Source organism: Hyaena hyaena, unplaced genomic scaffold (genome assembly GCF_003009895.1).
Source record: "Hyaena hyaena isolate Hyena2069 unplaced genomic scaffold, ASM300989v1 scaffold_285, whole genome shotgun sequence".
Taxonomy (NCBI): domain Eukaryota; kingdom Metazoa; phylum Chordata; class Mammalia; order Carnivora; family Hyaenidae; genus Hyaena; species Hyaena hyaena.
The window spans coordinates 1,295,028-1,312,614 of record NW_024080917.1 but is presented as its reverse complement, the minus strand read 5'-3'; the positions used below and the strand labels follow the sequence as shown (position 1 = coordinate 1,312,614).

Genomic DNA, 17,587 nt, shown 5'->3' with positions numbered 1-17,587 from the left:
CCTCACGTTGGGCTCTGTGCTGACAGCTCGGAACCTGGAGCCTACTTCAGATTCTGTGTCTCCCTCTCTCTCTGACCCTCCCCTGCTCACGCAATAAAAACATAAAATATTTAAAAACAACAACACATCGAAACACAAGACTTTGAGGGACGTTTTCCAGGATTCTCAGTTTGCCTCTCTACAAAAATACTGTTTCTGAGTGAACTGAGGCCCTTTCTCTCCCTCTGCACCTGCCCCCACTTCTCTACAGCCCTGCACCCTCACTCCGGCCCTTTGGTCACATTCCCTTTTCCTTGGAATCTCCCTCCACTCCTGAACTATTCAAACCTGCCCCGTTAAGGTTAAGCCTTCCTGGGGTGCCTGAGTGGCTCAGTCAAGTGGGCATCCAACCTTGGCTCAGGTCACAATCTCGCCATTCCCGAGTTCTGGAGCCGCGTCGGGCTCTGTGCTGACAGCTCGGGGCCTGGCACTTATTTTGGATTCTGTCTCTCCCTCTTTCTCTCCTTCAAAAATAAATAAACATTAAAAAAAATTTAAAAAAGAAAAATCCCTAACACTTTGCAAGGTGCTAGAACACTCACTGGAAATCACTGAGTGATTACAGTAGCTTTTCCCAAGCAAGTGGATTGGAATAAAATTCAGACTCCTAAAAACAAAAACAAAAAGGGGCTGATGAACCTGTTTGTGACTATTACAATGGACTTCAGATTGTTTTCAAAGGAAATTCTGGTCTTCTTTCAAACAATGTTTTAAATGTTTAGTTATTTTGAGAGAGAGAGAGAGAGAGAGAGAAAGAGAGAGAGAGAGGAGAGAGGAATCCCAGGAGGGTTCCATGCTGTTAGCACAGAGCCTGATGTGGCTTGAACTCATGAAACCACGAGCTCATGACATGAGCCAAGATCAAGAGTCAGACGCTTGACTGACCGAACCAACCAGGTGCCCCTCTGGTCTTCTTTTCGGTGTTGAGCCCCCGGATTGCATTTAACTCTTTACTGAACAGACTGGGATGGGAATCCGTGTCCCTCCACGTGTAGTTAATCAGGCAAACCAGCCAGCTTGTGTCCCAGATGAGCAGCCTAGAAGAAAAACGGCTAAAATTCTTAATTTTCAACTCTGCCAAATGAAGGCCGGTGAACAAAACCAGATACCCCTGCCTTCTGGCCAGGACCCTGGAAAGGCCGTGGCGACGTAATGACGCGCACCCGGCACCCCACCCCAGCCTGGGCGGTGCCCCAGCTGCCCGTAATGGGGCCCCTTCCGGTCCTCCCTCTTAACCGGCTCAAACTCCTCTCCAAATTGGGACTGACCCTCTGTCCTTACTGACACGGAGCCGCGTTCTTGTTCAACCTCCCTGCTGTAAAGCTGCCCCGGCCTCGGAATTCGTTACCGGCTCAAACAGCGGGTGGCCCCGCCGGCTCCCTGGCCCTCGCCCCCTTCCCTCCCGTCCGGGCCGTTGGAGGGACACACGCCCCTCCTCCTACCACCTCCGACTGCTCATCTGCTGGGTCAAGACTTCTCAGAAGAGCATCAGGCTAGAATTTCTCCCAAAAGGGGGAAATAATTGCCAATTTGATGACAGTACTCAAAACAGCCAGCGTGAAGAAATAAACGACCCTTCAGGGTCTTTTATTAGCTCCTTTTCTGACGGCCCCAGCGCCGAGTCTGGGGACACTGGTTCTTTGTCCCTATTGGATGGGCTACCAGCCTCTTTATAAGCAACGACCTTGACTGATACCAGCCGAGTCCATACTGCGCTTCCCACCAAGATTCAGATCCCTCAGAAGCTCTCCCCCGAACAGTGCCCTTCAATGAAGATGTCCTTGAAGGCGGGAGACCCATGGTCGATCACAAGGCCCAGGGCCAGTCCTGCCACATCCCGGTTTACCTGTGAGAGAAGCCAGCGGCTGGGGGGGCAGGTCTGTCGAGGCCCCGGGAGCAAGAGATGGCACCCCGTTGTTTCCAACTCTCCTCCACCGCTAACGTCCATTCCAAGCAAACTTCTCGCCGTATTCGATCTGTGCCGTGCAGTTTTGGTATTCGAATTGATAAGGACAGGCGGCAATGGCCCGGTGTTTCTCGGAGGCCCTTCCTTTTCCCCAACGGTAAAAGCTGATTCGGATGATGCAGTTTTCTGGAGACTCTAGGTTGTTACAATGTGTCGCTTTCCGGGGAACAGCATTCATCTGTTAGCGGTTCTGGCCTTGAACAGACGACATCTCCAGGGCACCCAGGGCCGGGGCTCAGTTGGCTAAATGTCTGACTCCTGATTTCGGCTCAGGTCACGATCTCACGGATCATAAATCCAAGCCCCAAGTTGAGCTCTGCGCTGACAGCATGGAGCCTGCTTGGGATTCTCTCTCTGAGCCCCACCTCCTCACACACAGCCCACTCCCCCGCCCCGAAATTAATAAATAAACTTAAAAAAAGGGAGAGAGACAAAGTCTCCAAAGAAAAGTTGCAGTCTGCTCAAACGGCTTTGATGCTTTGGGCCTCGGATCCCTGAACGAGGACTCCACCTGGACGCACATGAAACCCCTCATGACCGCCTGCCGCCAACAGATCACTCACCGCCAGTGACAGGAAACTCCTCCAACCAGCGCTCATTTTCCTGGTTTGCTGATGGCTCCTGGGTAATGGAGGCGCGGCCAGCACCGAGTGGGGTCGGCTGCAGCAAGTCGCGCGGGAAGTCACCGAGGCAGCAGCTGTGTGGCCGTCCCGGAGCCTGCACCTCGGCCAGGGGTAAAACCCACACATGCACATGGACACGGAGCTCCGTGTGCCTTCAGGGCAGCCGAGGATGCGGCGAGGATCTGGGAGCACAAGGTCTCCTTGGCTCCGAAGCGGATCTGATTTCGGACGGCTCCTCTGTCGTCCACAATGTATTAGAAGCCTTCCCTCTGCCAGCGCCTCTGACTACTGTTAAGGTTCCTGGGCATTCGAGATTTGACTCCCTGGAGGCCACCGCTGTGCTGATATTTCCACCCGAAACGCTGCCGCCAAGGAGACCGGTGGCCAGGCGTCCGTCATGTTCCACAACGTGCTCTTTCAAATGACGATTCGGAAGAATTGCCCAGCAAGGCCCATCGATTGGCCCCAGAAAAGAAAGACAACACTGGAAAGCTAGTAACCGTTGGTTCGATAAAAAGAGAGCTTTCATTTGGGCCAAGTAACCGTCCGGCCCTCCCAGAAGCTCCAAAATCCCACTCAAGACCACCAGACGTCTATTAAACCACTGGTTTACTGGCAAAATGATGGGGTTTGTGAACCAACATGGAGAAATACTGATAAGGCCATTAAATGCCCCCTCGCGTGTCGTGCCCGTCAGAAGTATGATCCAGAGAAACCTGCTCTACGGGTGGATTTTGTAAAACTTGCCCATCTCACGGGCGCAGGTACGTTCTGGTCGTGGTCCGTCTGCTTTCTCACCAGACTGGAGTTTTCCCTTGCAGACAGGCCCCCGCTGTTTCCGTGGCCAAAGTTCCGTCAGAAAACGTCCCCGCTACCTGGGGACCGCTCTCCCGCCACACGGTGACCGGGAGCCTGTCCTCTGGCAGGCGCTGCGGTGAGTCAGTCTGTCTGGTCGCACTGTGTCCTCGCCGCGGGTCAGTCGCAGTCACCTAACGGCACCGTGAACTCAATCGGCAAAATGTGTGGAGACCCTCCAACTGGCTTGGCCTAAAGCACTGCTGTCGGTCCTAAATCTCGGATCCACCGCCCTCTCGGGGGCTCCTGGGCTCTCCGTGCACTTGGCCCCAGCCACCTCTGACCCGCAGCTGATAACGGGACATACACTTCAAGGTCGCACAGGTGCAACTGCTTCTGTGAAAAATAACCATGCTTTGGGGTGCCTGGGGGTGCTCAGTCAGATAAACATCCGACTTCGGCTCAGGTCATGATCTAGTGGTTCGTGGGTTTGAGCGTCGGGCTCTGATTCTGGAGCCTGCTTCACATTCTGCGTCTCCCTCTCTGCCCCTTCCCCGTTCACGCTCTGTCTCTCTCTCAAAAATGAATAAACGTTAACAAAAAAAAAAAAAAGAAAAACCCAAACCCTGCTTTGATGGAGCGATCTTTTCACCGTGTGCTCCTGGGAGACGAGGACTTCAGATCAGTCTCGCAACCTGGAGGCTCTGTGGGAAAAGAAGCCTCCGGAAAGATTCTCTTCTTCCCCACTGGAAAGGTTCTTATCAGCCACTGGTAAACAACCTTTGTGCTACCGAACCACAGGAAACAGACTCTGGATTCACGTGATGCATCTGAACAAAGCAGCAAACCCTGAGGGGCCCTGCGACTGAGGCGGACGAGACAGCCCTGCCAAGGTGCGCAGCCCAGGCCCGAGTCCTCCTCGCCGCTGCCGCTTCCCTCTTTCCTGGAAGGGGGTGCTCTGGTCTGCGCTCCCCACCCCGTCGAGAAAGGGCGAAACTCCTCGTTTACAGCCCTTCTGTAATGGCCTTGTCACGAGCCAGTAACAATGAATTTTTCCTGTGCTTCTTCTGAAGGGTGAGAAGATTCAGGATTCACAGAGGTCTGCCTGTCATCGAAGCTGCTGCCTGAATCCAAGGGGTCTGAATTCACAACTGCGTCTGCTGTACCGGTGAGAACAGCTCTGGTTCCACGCAGCGCGCTGGACGTAACAGTACGGTTTTAAAACATCTTTGAAGTTTTGCAAAAAGCCCACCATCTACTGCTTTCTCTCTCCGTGGTTGCAGGGTGCTCCCGCAGTCCCGCGGCGCCGCGCTCCTGGCTGCTCTCCACGGAGGCTTTAGGAGGAACACACCGCTCCCGTCTGCTTCCGCAGGGAGAACCCTTCCCCCTTCGTCAGATAAAGTGCCAATGAATATTTCAGTCGGACACCTTCACAGCTGGTCCCGGCTCGTCATACGGTTTGGCCTTCTCATGTACTTCTTTTTTGTATATTATTTTTAAGGTCTGTATTTCGTTACTTCTTCAAACTTTTAAAAAATGACATACCCAATAAGGAGATGATCTTCAAGGCTTAGGCACCGGAATGATACAAACTTTAAGCTCGCCTACCTTCAGGCTGCCTTTCTCTCCCTCCTGACCTTCCCTGTCACTGAAACGTGGCTCTGGGCGGTTTGCAACAAGCTATGCACTGGACCTGTGATGTGGGACGGGACAAGAGGAAAGGTCCTTCCTGGCACGGAGGAATGGAACCACTAAATACGGAAAGCATGACTTGATCAGCGATGCTTCCTTTTTTTTAATTTTTTTAAATTTTTTTAAATTTTTATTTCTAGGAGAGAGAGAGAGAGAGAGAGCATGAGCAGGGGAGGGTCAGAGAGAGAGGGAGTCACAGACTCTGAAACAGGCTCCAGGCCCTGAGCTACAGTCAGCACAGAGCCCGATGCGGGGCTCGAACCCACGAACCACGAGATCATGACCTAAGCGAAAGTCGGACGCTCAACCGACTAAGCCACCCAGGCGCCCCAGCGATGCTTTCAAAGATTTTGATCAAAAAGAGGAAATATGAGAATTAATAAAGGGAAACCTCATTTAGAAAATGGAGTCGGAGGCCGGCAGGGGGCGCTCTCAGCCCCAAGTGGCTACACTGCTGGCCCTTGAACAGCATGGGTCTGAGCCACACTGTCCACTCACGCACTTACATGCACGTTTCTTTGATAAATACGGTATGGACTGTAAAGATATTTTCCTTGTGACTTTCTTCTCTTTTCCCTGGTTTGCTTTATCGTCAAAATACAGTATAAATCACCTATAATCGCTTCTCAGCCTTTCAGCCAAGATCAAGTGCAGCATAACACGTATGATGTACAAAATATGTGTTAACCGACTGTGCTATTGGTAAGGCTTCCAGTCACCAGGGTTTTGGGGAGTCCAGTTACATGTGGATTTTTGACTGTGTGGGGGGCTGGCCCCCCTGCCTACAAGTTATTCAAGGGTGGACTGTGCTACCCCAGCAGGGGGGAGGTCCCCCTCCCAGCAACAGCCCAGCCCCCAGCTCACCCCTGGGGTTGGGTCTACGACAGCCTCCCCGGGGCCGCAGACTTGCTGTGGTTTTGCTGTAACTTGCTAGTCCCAGACTGCAAGTCTCTGCTACTCCCGGGTGAGCCCCGTTCCCTGGCTGTCCACCCCCACCCCTACAGCGGGGCCCGCAGGTCAGCTGTGCTCACATGGCTGCGTCCTCCATGGGTCGTTGACACAGCCCCTCCTGGCCTCGGCAGGTGTCCCCAACTAGTGTCAGCAGCAGTGGGCTCTGGCCCCCTTCCCTGCAGCTCTCTCTCTGCCTCCCCTCCCTCCTCAAACAGGCAGGGACCTCCCGGCGGGGGGAAGGGGGGGGTCAGCATCCCCACGTTGAAGCCTCTACTCCAGGGCCGCCCCCTGGGGCGCTTCCCACCCGCTGAGGCCCCCCAGGGAGAACTTCGGGAGCTGCGGCATGGCATGGCGGTGAGCAGCGGGGACCTGGCGCGTGTGAGCTGCAGCCCCCAGAAGCCGAACGCGGACCCCCGCAAAGGACCCAGAGATGGATAAAGCAGCCGCACAAGAGCTGAAATCAGAGCCGTGAGCTTTTCCGCCCTCGACACAGCGCTGCTGCGTGTCCTGGGCTGAGTGGGGGCCCCCAAACATCCGTGCACCTGAACCCGTGAACGTGACCTTATTTGGAAAAGGGTCTTTGCGGACGGAATTAAGGACCGCGAGAGGAGACCACTCTGGGTTAGGGTGGCTGAGTCCAGGGACGGCACCCTCACAAGACAGACAAGACACGACAAGGACGCCAGGCCAGGTGACGACAGAGCAGAGACAGAGCGATGGGTCTACACGGCAAGGCACGCCGGAGCCGCCAGAAGCAGGGGTTACACGGAGCCCGCCCTGCCCACACCCGGACCCGGACTCCCGGCCTCCTTAATTGTGAGCAAATAAATTTCGACTGCTTTCAGCCGCCTGATTTCCGGCACTTTGTGATGGCAGGTTCAGGGAGCTAACGTGCCACATAGGGGCAGGCAGGGACGCCTACTCCGCGCCACCAGGAGGGAACAGGCGGTGTGTTGGAGGCGGTCACCTGGAAGGCCCATCGAGGGCACCCACCCCCCACAACATGCAGGGCGGGGCCTGACCAGAGCCTCCAAGATGGACGTGAACTGCAGCAAACACCTCCTCCCACTTCCAGCCCGGGGACTCGGGGGCCGGTGGTCCAGTCCTTACGATGGTGCGGGGTCCGTGCCCTGCCTCTGATTTCACAGATCCCAGCAGCCGCGGGTGGAGTTCACGCCAAGTGCCGGGTGGGGGACTATGGTCCGGCCGCGTGAAGTTGCTAAGCGGCTCTGGCTGGACTTACCAACGGCCTTTTAAACTGTTCCAGTTGCTTTCCCATCAATCCCTCCTGCCCCAGAGCAGTAACCTACCTGCCAGGTTCGAACCTGGACTCGGTTTGGCTCCACGGTGTACACATTTTCCTCGTGCATGGCCAACACCGGAGACTCACACAGGAAGGTTCCTAGGACGACAGATGAACACGTTACGTGCTCAGGCTTCAGCTCCTCACACACGTTTCTTTCTCGCCCTGGCGCTCACCAGGATAGTGAGGGGCGCATTCTTGCAAGAAAGCAAGGCCCTGAGGCGCAGGGACAGGGACAGGGTCGCCGATGGGGCTGGAGCAGTGACGCGTCACCGGGCCCCGCCCACTGGCCGGCACAGCTGTTTAAGCAGGTGTCCGTCCACTCTAGGTGGGGCTTTGGAGGCCACCAGCCCTCATCCCTGGGTCTAGACGGGTTCTCATCTGGGCAGGGAGGTGATGACACACACAGGGCAGAAAATGCGTGAGCACCTGCTGTGCTGTCCTCTTGAGGGGCCAGAGGCTCGTCCCTGCCCCAAGGGGGTCGTGCTGGAGAGGACGCTCAGTACGGCCACAACACAAGGCAGAGCAGGCAAAGTGTTATAAGAAAAGTTTAGGCGCTGAAGCGTTAGAGGAGAAGAGGGGGGAGGGGATGGGGAAAAGGGGGGACAGGCTCATCTGGGGTGAGAGAGAAGCACCCCCAGGGAGGCAAGAGCGGCTCAGACAAGCCCACGGGGGTAGGGGAAGCGCCCCAGAGCACACGATGCCCGCTCCAGTGGGGTCAGCCCGGGTGCACGCAACGACTGTGCAGGATAGCTGGCCGAGGAGTGCGCCCCAGGGGTCGTTACAGTAGGCTGCACGCGGCCCCCCGCGCTGTCAGGTCCTGGTCCCTGGGGCATGGATGTTAGGATAAGGTCAAAGACAGAGGGTCCTGAGATGGGGAAAGCGTCCGAGATTACGCAGGAGGCCCTGACGGCAACCACGAGGCCTCTGCAGGAGGGAGCAGATGCGCGACGGGAACGAGGTGACAGTGCAGGGAGGGCCCAGGACAATGGGCCCAAGCCAAGGATGGCCAGCAGCCACCGAAGCTGGAGAAGCGAGTGACAGACTTCCCTAGTGCTCAGGGGTGTGGCCTGCCGATGCCCTGACTGGGCCCCGGGAAGGTGTGTCTGACTCCCAGCCTCTGTGGCTGTGAGAGGGGAAACCTCTGTCTGGGCTGTGCCTGCTGTCTGTCGCTGCCCCGGACGCTCCCTCAGGCACGCGCAGAGCAGGGAGGGGAAAGGCGCCCGTGAGAAGGATGTGGAGGCTGACGGCCCATCCTCACATCCAGACAGAGGCGGCTTTGGCCAAGGTGCCACAGGGCTCAGGCTCCGCGTGGGTCGGGAACCAGTTCAGAAGCCGGGTTTGTGGCCACCCCTTTCCCCAGAAAGCACTGTGGTCATTCACTGTCCAGGCTCCCAGGAGGGCTTCCCAGCCACCGCCTCTAGCTTCAGCAGGCCGCCGCCCAGCACTGAAGGGCCAGAGCCCTGGGCCAGCCCCCTGCCCACACTGCGGGCACCAGCACCCCTGTTAGATGGCGAGAAGACAGAGCAGAGTGCTGTGAGTCCCCCGCGGGGGGGACGAGGCTCCCACCTGCGTTCCGTAGCGTGGTTCCAGAAGGCTCAAAGATCGCCACCTGTTTTCCATTCCACACAGCAACGGCATCCTATGAAGGGTCATGGAGATTATAAAGCAAGCCGCCGCCCGCACCCTCACTGCCCCGAAGGACCTGGCAGAGCCCAGCGCCCCTGTGTGCTCACCTTGGTGGCAAACAGCCCGCTGATGTGCATGTCTGTGCGCAGGCTATGTGTCACGCCCGTGGACAGGAAGGACACGCTGAGCGAGCTGGGGGAGGTCTGTGCCACAGCCACTTGCTGGTGGAAGTGCGAGCACATGGCCTGCTCACGGAGGATCACCACGGAGCGGACGCTGTGGACCGCCAGCAGGCTCTTCCGTGAGCCCCACTGGGTTCCGCACCACCGATGGAGGCGAGAGGGGAGCAGAGGGAGGAAGGCGCCGTCAGGACGGCGGCACACGCGGTGCATCGCTGTTTTCACAGCGCTGCTTCCTCTCGGTGTGAAAACCGACTTACAGATCTTTTGGCACAAAACACACATTTAACGGAAAATTGTAAAACACGGACACTCGAGTTGTAATGCGACGGGGCTGCTCCATGTCCTGTCTTTGTGACCAGTTAGTTGTAAACTTAAGGATGTATACTCTTTGTAAACGGATGACATGCTGACACAGTGTATTGAATCGCGTGGCTCTCCTCCGGGGACACGAACTTTCCTAATCTCACTTGACCTTCTAAAGCTACGTCTGTCTGGTTTTGGATTTGCTTCCCCGTGCCACGGTACGTTTACCCACGCCTGAGTAAGCGCGCGCTGTTTGAACTGCTCTAGTTTCGAGATATATTCCGGTTTGGGATACGGAAATGTTCTGATTCTGTGCATTTCCCCCTCACCATGTGCTCTCCCAGAGGAGTTTATTTTGTCAAATTCCCCCATGGGGAAAAAAAGAAAGATCATGAATTGTATGGACGTACATGTAATGGGTAAATTTATTTGGGAAGAAATGACACTTTTATATGGGGGAGGCTTCTCTGTCTCCTTTCTAATTGTTAAAAAATTTTTTTTAATGTCTATTTAATTTACTTCTGAGAGAGAGAGAGACAGCGTGAGCAGCAGAGGGTCAGAGAGAGAGGGAGACACAGATTCCAAAGACAGGCTCCAGGCTCTGAGCTAGCTGTCAGCACAGAGCCCGACGTGGGACTCAAACCCGTGAACAGTGAGATCATGACCTGAGCCAAAGTCAGACGCTTAACCGACTGAGCCACCCAGGTGCCTCAATGTTTATTTATTTTTGAAAGAGAGAGTGTGAGTGGGGGAAGGGCAGCGAGACAGGGAGACACAGAATCTGAAGCAGCTCCAGGCTCTGAGCTATTAGCACAGAGCCTGATGTGGGGCTTGAACCCATGAACCGTAAGATCATGACCTGAGCTGAAGTTGGACGCTTAATCGACTGAGCCACTTGGGGACCCCTGCACCGAGGCTTCTCTTTAAAGAAGGTCTCACCGTTTACTTCCTTTTTTTTTTAAGACCTTAAGGAAAATTAGCGTGGCTCTTCCCATCACTTCAAATCTGAGGAACTTGTACATTCTCTGCCGACCTGATAATAATCTATGCTATTTGCAGGCATTTAGTTTGGCCTCATGACCATATTCAAGTCCCTAATTCACCCAGGAGCTACTTTTACCTACGGCTGCGTCGCGAGGGTCTAAGGGTAGCACCCGAAGTGCTCAACCATTACTGGGTGTTTCCTCCTGTCCTGACCCAGCCGCGGGTAAGATCTGGTCTCAGGGACCAGGTCTGGGGTCCGAGAAGCAGCCTGGGGCAGCAGGAGGACCCTGAGGCGGGAGCAGGTGGGCCTGGAGAAAACCGCAGGGGGCAACAGCCACCTAAAGCTCTGGACGTCGGGCACGGGCACGAGGTGAACGAAGGCGGCCTCAGGAAAGCCCGCCGGATCCGGCCGGAACAGCAGCTCTGTGGCCCCGAGCCTCCGGGCTCCCCTTCCCGCCGGGGCAGGTGTGGCCGGGACGTCGGCTCCCTGTCCCGTCGGGGCCATGGTGTCTCCCGGGTGGCGTGCCCAACTCCCTGGCTCCACGTTGTGAGGGGTGGGGTCCCTCCGGGTCACAGGGTGCCCGAGAATGCCGGGCCCCCACGCCTGCGCCCCAGCTCGCTCGGTGCGCGGGCTCCACGCTGGGAGAGGCCACGTCAGAAGACCACAGGCTGCGGAGCGCTGCTCACTGCTCGCAGAGCAGGGTGTCGCTGCAGAGGTGGCCACCGTCCCCATCCCAAGCTCTGGGGCGGGGCCTCAGACTTTCTTCCCCCAAGGGGAGAGGCAGCCCCCTGGAACGGAGCTCCGAAGTGCTCCCCAAAGGAAGTGACCCCACTTGAAACAGAATGTAGGCAAGTCCGAGCCTGAGGGCACTCTCGGAGCGAGCGGAAGCCTCACGAGAGCTACGAGCTTCCCAGCAGATGACCGGTGACCAGAGGGAACAGGGGACGGACACGCCTGGAGCAGGCTTCCTGGGTCGGAACCAAGCAATGACCCTGAGCTTGAAGACTACACCTGCCCACATGGGATGGGCCTGGACCGGGGTAGGGGGGTGGCAATCGATGCCCAGGGCCACCGGCCAGCAGCTGAGCGGGGCTGAGGTGCACGGTTCAGCAGATAAGGGAGAGGACACTCTGAGGGCCTCACGCTCACCGCTGTGCCGGGGCCGTGCACACGCCCTAGGGCAGCCCTCCGGGGGCCATGTCAGAGGGTGCACACTGCGGGGGACAGAGACGTCACTGCAGTGATCCAGCCACTAAACCAACAGGCGGGTGGCAACAAACCACAGAGGTAAGTGGGGCGGGAGGAGGGGTTTGTAGCCAAAGGTCGAGAGCCACGTGAACCAGGAGAGTATGACACACCCTGGAAACTGAAAGCAAACAGGAACTGCCAGAAGGCCCAGATGCCCGACTTAACAGACGAGGCCTCCGCAGAGGCCACTACCAACCTGTGCAAACAATTACAGGGCGCAGCACTTAGAGATGCAAAGGAAGGTGACACGCCGCGTCTCCCCAGATGCAAGCCATTAGGAGACAGAATTTATAGTAAAAAAGCATAAAAAGCATCTGCCCAAGAGATGAAATCATGCGCCCACGCAGAAACTTGCACACCAATGTTCACAGCCACGTGACTCACAAAAGTCCAGATGTGGAAACAACCCAGGTGGCCATTGATGGAAGGGATGGAAGGAGAACAGATAGCGAAACGTGGCCCATGCCCGCCCTGGGCGCCCCTCGGCTGTGCGAGGGGAGGCACCGCCAACACGCACCGTGGCGGGCGTGGACCTGGGACTCACGACGCTCAGGGACGCAGGCCGGACACAGGAAGCCGCAGATTGTGTGGCTCCGCCTCTAGGACGCGCCCAGCGCGGGCAAACCCAGAGAGAGAGAGCGCACGTGTGCGCAGGGAGGACAGGGGGCCGGGGGCACTTTTGGCTCACAGGGCCTCTTCCTGGGCCACGGTGTGTCGTGACGGCCACACACTCCGAATACACGAAAAGGAAGCGCTGTGTGTGGCCCATCTTGACACAGCTGCTCTCCAGGTACGGAGAGGGGACAGAGATGGGGATGGGTGGACGGATAACACAGGTACGGGGGACTACACGCCCGCGGTCCCGTGTCCACAGTTCTGGAACCCCAAAGGCCTCGAGAACGGTGTTGAATGATGTTTTACTTTATAGAGTCCTAAGCTGAGTAACTGGCAGGTTCAAAGCCAACCGCTTCCTCTGCTTTTGCAGGGCAGGCGAGAGCACCCAGCGCCCTGGGGCCTCTCGTACCTTTATCTGCGTGATGTTGCCTTCGAGCTCATTATGGGTCTGAAGGGTCCACCTGTCCTTGCCCTCGGCCACTCGGCTGCTAGGCGGGGCCGGCACTTTTCTCCACATGGCGACTCGCCCCTTATCGGTGCCCGCTGCCAGAAGACCTGCGGGTACAAACAAAGTTCAGTGAGTCGAAAGGGTTAAAGGAGTAGGAACGTGTGGCTTTCAAACGTGTGCATCAGCCCAGTGAGCGCCAGCCCCGGCCCTGCACCCCCCGCGTGGGCTGGGGGTGCCGGCGCGGCTTTCTCGTCTCCCACGAGAGGAGGGACCTGTCTGCCAGTTCAGGGCTGCTTCCCGGCGCTGGCCTGGCACTCAGTGCCCAGCAGGCACAAAATAAATGATGCTCTGATTCACTGCCTGTTTCTGTCCTCTATGTGTGCAGGCACATATACACATGCTGTTAGTTTCCTATACTTTTCCTGTGGCTTCAGGAGGGAACAGAGGTCACCTGCGTGTAGCCACGGTGGCCACACTGTCCAGCAAACCCGTCCACCTTCACATGGGGGAGCAAAGCTCTGCTGTCACTTTCTCGCTCCCCAGTGACTTTGCTCAGGGGACTGACAGTCAGAGCCCATCCACCATCTCTGAGTCACCATCAGCCGTGTTCTGCAGCCCACGGAGCGAGGCCTGAGGCTGCCTCTCTTTCTCTGGCACCCAACAAGGCTCACCTTTGACTTTACAGTAAGAAACACAGTTTATATTCTCTCCTTTCTCGAAACCAAACTTCTCCTCTGGACTCAGCACGTAATTCTCTCCTCCTTCTAAATCCCAGAATCTACAACGAAAGGCAGACGGCGCCATTCAGGGGACCAGGTCTTTGGGCTTCCCCGGCTCCCTGAGTCTGCTCACTGTGCACAGCGATCAGGAAGCAGGTGGAGCCCTAGGGACTCCGATACAAAAGGCCTGTGTCATTACGCTTGGATCTATTTGATGCCTTGTTCATAATCAGGGGAGCAAGGGTTCGTGTGTGACACCAGGTCACAGTGAGAACAAAGGAACTCCAACCACGCACGGGAGCGCAGGAGAACCCAATCCCCAAGTACCACGCGGAGCAGAAGCAGGCGGGTAAGCAGACACAGCACACGACTGCACGTACGCCCAGCTCGAGAAAACCAGGCGTCAGGGTCAGGCCGGGCCTACGCTGAGGGCCAAGGCGGGCCGCCTGGGTGTGTGCCATGCTCTGCTCTCTGACCTCACAGCTGCCTGTACGGACGTGTTCAATTCGTGGAGGTTCACCATAGCCCGTGTTTTTCTGTGTGCGCATTACCCTCCGGAAGGGACTGACCCTCGATGGCGGGGCCTGCGAGCAGCAGGCTCTAACCTGAGGACGGGCTCCCCCACGGCGGTCACAAGCACGCTGCCTTCAATCAGCACGATGTCCGCCCGGTGATCCGTCTTCCCACTCAGCTTCACCTGATGACAAGAAACAACCTGAAGGAAGCATGTTGTTCTTTGGAGCCTGGAGCGTCCGGTGTGCGGTGACCTGGCGGGGACGTGCCAGCCGCGCTGCCAGGGACGCTGGGAGAGGCGGCCCCCGCTCAGCCACACGGCTCCCTGTTGTGCGCTACGTGGCTCACAGTTGCAGCTTCTGCACACGGTGAGTGTGTTTCTAGAACAACTACCAAGGAGAGCCCTGTTCAGACACGACCCCACGCTCTCAGGCAGGTGTCAGGACCCCGTTCTGCAGAGAACAAACCCACCCAGGCCCCCGGCCAGTGAGAGGCCCCAGGGGATCTGGACCCAGGTCCACGTGACTTGGGGCTCTATTTATGACGGCTGTGCCAGGGGCGCCAAAGTGACCATGTAAATGCTTATTTACGAAAACTGAATCAGCTCGGAATCTTCAGGGTCATCTTCAGGGGAAGTTCATAATTCTCCGAGGAACATGGATTCGTCTGGTATAAACCAGGGGACCGGCCGGAGGCCAGAGAGGACTGGCCCTCGCTGAGCATCAAGGCCGAGAGCAGCAGCTAGCGCGGGGCACGTTTTTCAGGATTCTCAGGGGGAGGGCAACGGACGCCCCTCGGGTGGGGACCCACGGGCCATGACGCAGCGAAGTGAGGGCCCTATCTGCACACAGGGTGGGAAGCAGGACTGTGTCCCCTGTCTTATTTCCATCATGAAGGTCAAATGAGTCGCTGCAGGGTGAGCAGTGATCCCCGGTCAGAGCCGGCCAGGCTCTGCCGCGCCCCCCCCCCGCCCCCCCCATGCCCGCAAGCTCCTGGGGACTGAGTCATGTCAGTGACGCCCTGCATGGCGGTGGTGACACCTGGCCTCGCCACCCTGCTGCCCGCGTCCCGCCTACCTTCATCACTTCCTCCGCTTGGCCCTCCGGCCTCACCACGTACAGGGACAGCAGCAGGCTCTGTGTGACCACCACCAGGGCCTCCCTCCTCTCCAGGTAGAAGAGCGTCTGCACCGAGCTGTCCGTGGACGCCACCTGGGTTGTCGTGCCTTTCTCGTCCACGTAGTGCACCGTCCCTAAGGGCAAAGGGGTCAGTCCAGGCGGGGCGGCACCTGCCGGCAGCCGCTGTACCTACTCAGGGATATTTGCAAAGTAAACATCTTCATTATCAAACTTGACAAATGAAACATTTAGAAACCGTCCGCACACAGACCCCCAGGCCGCCTCTGAAATAGGCTTCACTTCCCAGCCCTGCTCTCCTGCCGGGGCAGCCTCGAAACTCCCTGCCGGCCCTGGAGTGATAACATTGGGTGCACATCCGTCACCCAGACGCCCAGGCCTGGAGCCACAGCCCTCCTGCAGCCACGGACCTGACGTCTCCGTGAGCACGTGCTCTCCGGCCCAGAGGCCCTCCCTCCCCTGCCCTGTGCAGCCTGCCCGCCCTTCCTCGGTCTTCAGAGTCGGTGGGGAGCCTCCTGGGAGTGCTGGCCAAGCGCCTCCTGTCTGCTGCCCTCGGAAGCCTCCTCACCCTCCCCGTCTGCTCTCATCTGCTCCCAGGGATAACGGAAGGCGCTTCCCATTCAACTGGCAAGTTCGAGGTTGTGCCGAGGCCCAGGGTCAGACGTCACTGTGCGGGCACCGCCTCGGCGAGCATCTGTGGTGGCTTGGCGACACCCACACACGTTCATGCAGTGAGCTTGCAGGCAGGGGTCCGACTCCACGGGGTGACCCGCCCCTGAGGCCCAAAGCTCCTGTGTGAGAGGCAGGCCTGACCCTCCATCTCCAGGCCCGTCCCCACCACACACCCCTGTCCGCTGGGCCCTCTTCCCACACCACCTCGTCGACTCCCTGCTAAGGGGGCCTCCTCCTGGTACTGTGCACGGCTCCGTACCCACTCCTGGCCCCCTGGGGCCCCTCCAAGTCCCCTCCCTTGGCCATCTCTTCACCTCCAAAAACAATTGGTATCTCGACCTTAAAAAAAGCAAAGCCCAGCCTTGCAGCTGCCGTCTGCTCCCTTCCTCCCGTCTGGGCTGAGCTGCGTGGCGGCCTGCCCAGTCGAAGGGCACCGCTGTCGTGAGCCCCCTTCCCTGCTCTGGCTCCCGCGCACGCACGCATATGTCTCCCATAGTCGCTGTAGGCCCTCCTCTGCCTGTGCTCCATGCCGCATTTATCTGCTGCCCATGACCCCGCTCATGCTGAGGAGTCAGGGTCCAGACAGACGGTGCTCAGTGCCGGCCCCCTGCCCATCCTGCCCTGTCACCCTCCCTCCCCAGAGCTCAGATCGGGGCGCTGTGACGGGCCCTTGTCCAGAGAGCCCTCCAGACACAAGCCAAGCCCACCCGCCTCCTCAGGACAACGTGAGGCCTTCTCCTCTGAACGTGGGGTCAGTGACGGCTGAGAGCAGCCGCCGCCTCACGCCATGACTGGCACACCCACAGGCTACAACTGCTTCATGCAGACACGTCACCTCCTTGTTCACGGCCCCCACCAGACGCCCCTAACATGCTTCAGTGTCCTAGAAACCCCAGCTATGCTTCTCACCATCCGTCAGGCTGACAAAGAAGGACAGTCCCTCTTGAGGCCCCATTTTCAGGAGGCTCCCGAAGCCGCTTTTCCTCCAGTTGAACATGTCCAGGGCTCGCTCATCGCCGCTCACGGCCGCCTTCGCCAGCTGGACAAGGTCCCTGTGGAAGGCGGACGTGACAGGAAGTCAGGACTCCCGATGTTCCTACGGGAAGCGTGGTCATGGCAGATGTGCCCACCCCTGCCCTCGCCCCGCCCCTGCCCTGCCCCTGCCCCTGCCCCCCACCTGCCCTGTACCACACCTGCCCCCCACCTGCCCTGCCCCTGCCCCCGCACCTGCCCTGCCCCGCACCTGCCCCCGCACCACACCTGCCCCCCACCTGCCCCGCACCTGCCCTGCACCACACCTGCCCCCTCACCTGCCCCTGCCCTGCACCACACCTGCCCCCTCACCTGCCCCGCACCTGCACCCCGCACTCTCACTTACTCGCCAGGAGGGGGGAGCCGGAAGATGCAGTGCGTCGGGGGTTTTCCGTACTCGTGCTTCAGCAGAGGAGGTCCTTGTGCCCGACCCCTCTGGTCCAGCCTCCACAGGAGCAGGATACCGAGCTGGAAAAGCCAACGCCGTGTGGAGGAGACACAATTGGAGAGTGACCGGCGGGAGGCAAGACTTACACGGTGCAACAGAATCAACGCTGGTGACTTTTGAAACAAGCCACCAACTGCCGCGCGTGCACCGTGACCGTGGGACGGAGCCGGGCGCCTCCCTGTGCGCCCTCTCCTGCCCTCACGCTCTGAGATAACACCTGGCACGCAGCCAGCTTTCCAAGCTCAATTTTAGAACAGATTCAGATTTACGAAAAGCGGCAGAGGTCAT

The 17,587-nt window shown here is 58.1% G+C and overlaps 1 protein-coding gene across 1 annotated transcript in view; it reads right to left on the bottom strand.

Moving 5' to 3' along the window:
- Positions 1–17,587, bottom strand: part of IFT140 (intraflagellar transport 140) — a 75,086-nt gene that overhangs the window by 46,739 nt on the left and 10,760 nt on the right. The window contains exons 4-12 of the mRNA XM_039246769.1: positions 17,198–17,319; positions 16,729–16,871; positions 15,088–15,263; positions 14,104–14,195; positions 13,451–13,557; positions 12,741–12,886; positions 9,106–9,309; positions 8,939–9,011; positions 7,377–7,468 (exon numbers count right to left, since the gene is read on the bottom strand). Of these exons, the coding sequence (XP_039102700.1) occupies positions 7,377–7,468; positions 8,939–9,011; positions 9,106–9,309; positions 12,741–12,886; positions 13,451–13,557; positions 14,104–14,195; positions 15,088–15,263; positions 16,729–16,871; positions 17,198–17,319 (1,155 nt within the window). The remainder of the gene's footprint in view (positions 1–7,376; positions 7,469–8,938; positions 9,012–9,105; positions 9,310–12,740; positions 12,887–13,450; positions 13,558–14,103; positions 14,196–15,087; positions 15,264–16,728; positions 16,872–17,197; positions 17,320–17,587) is intronic.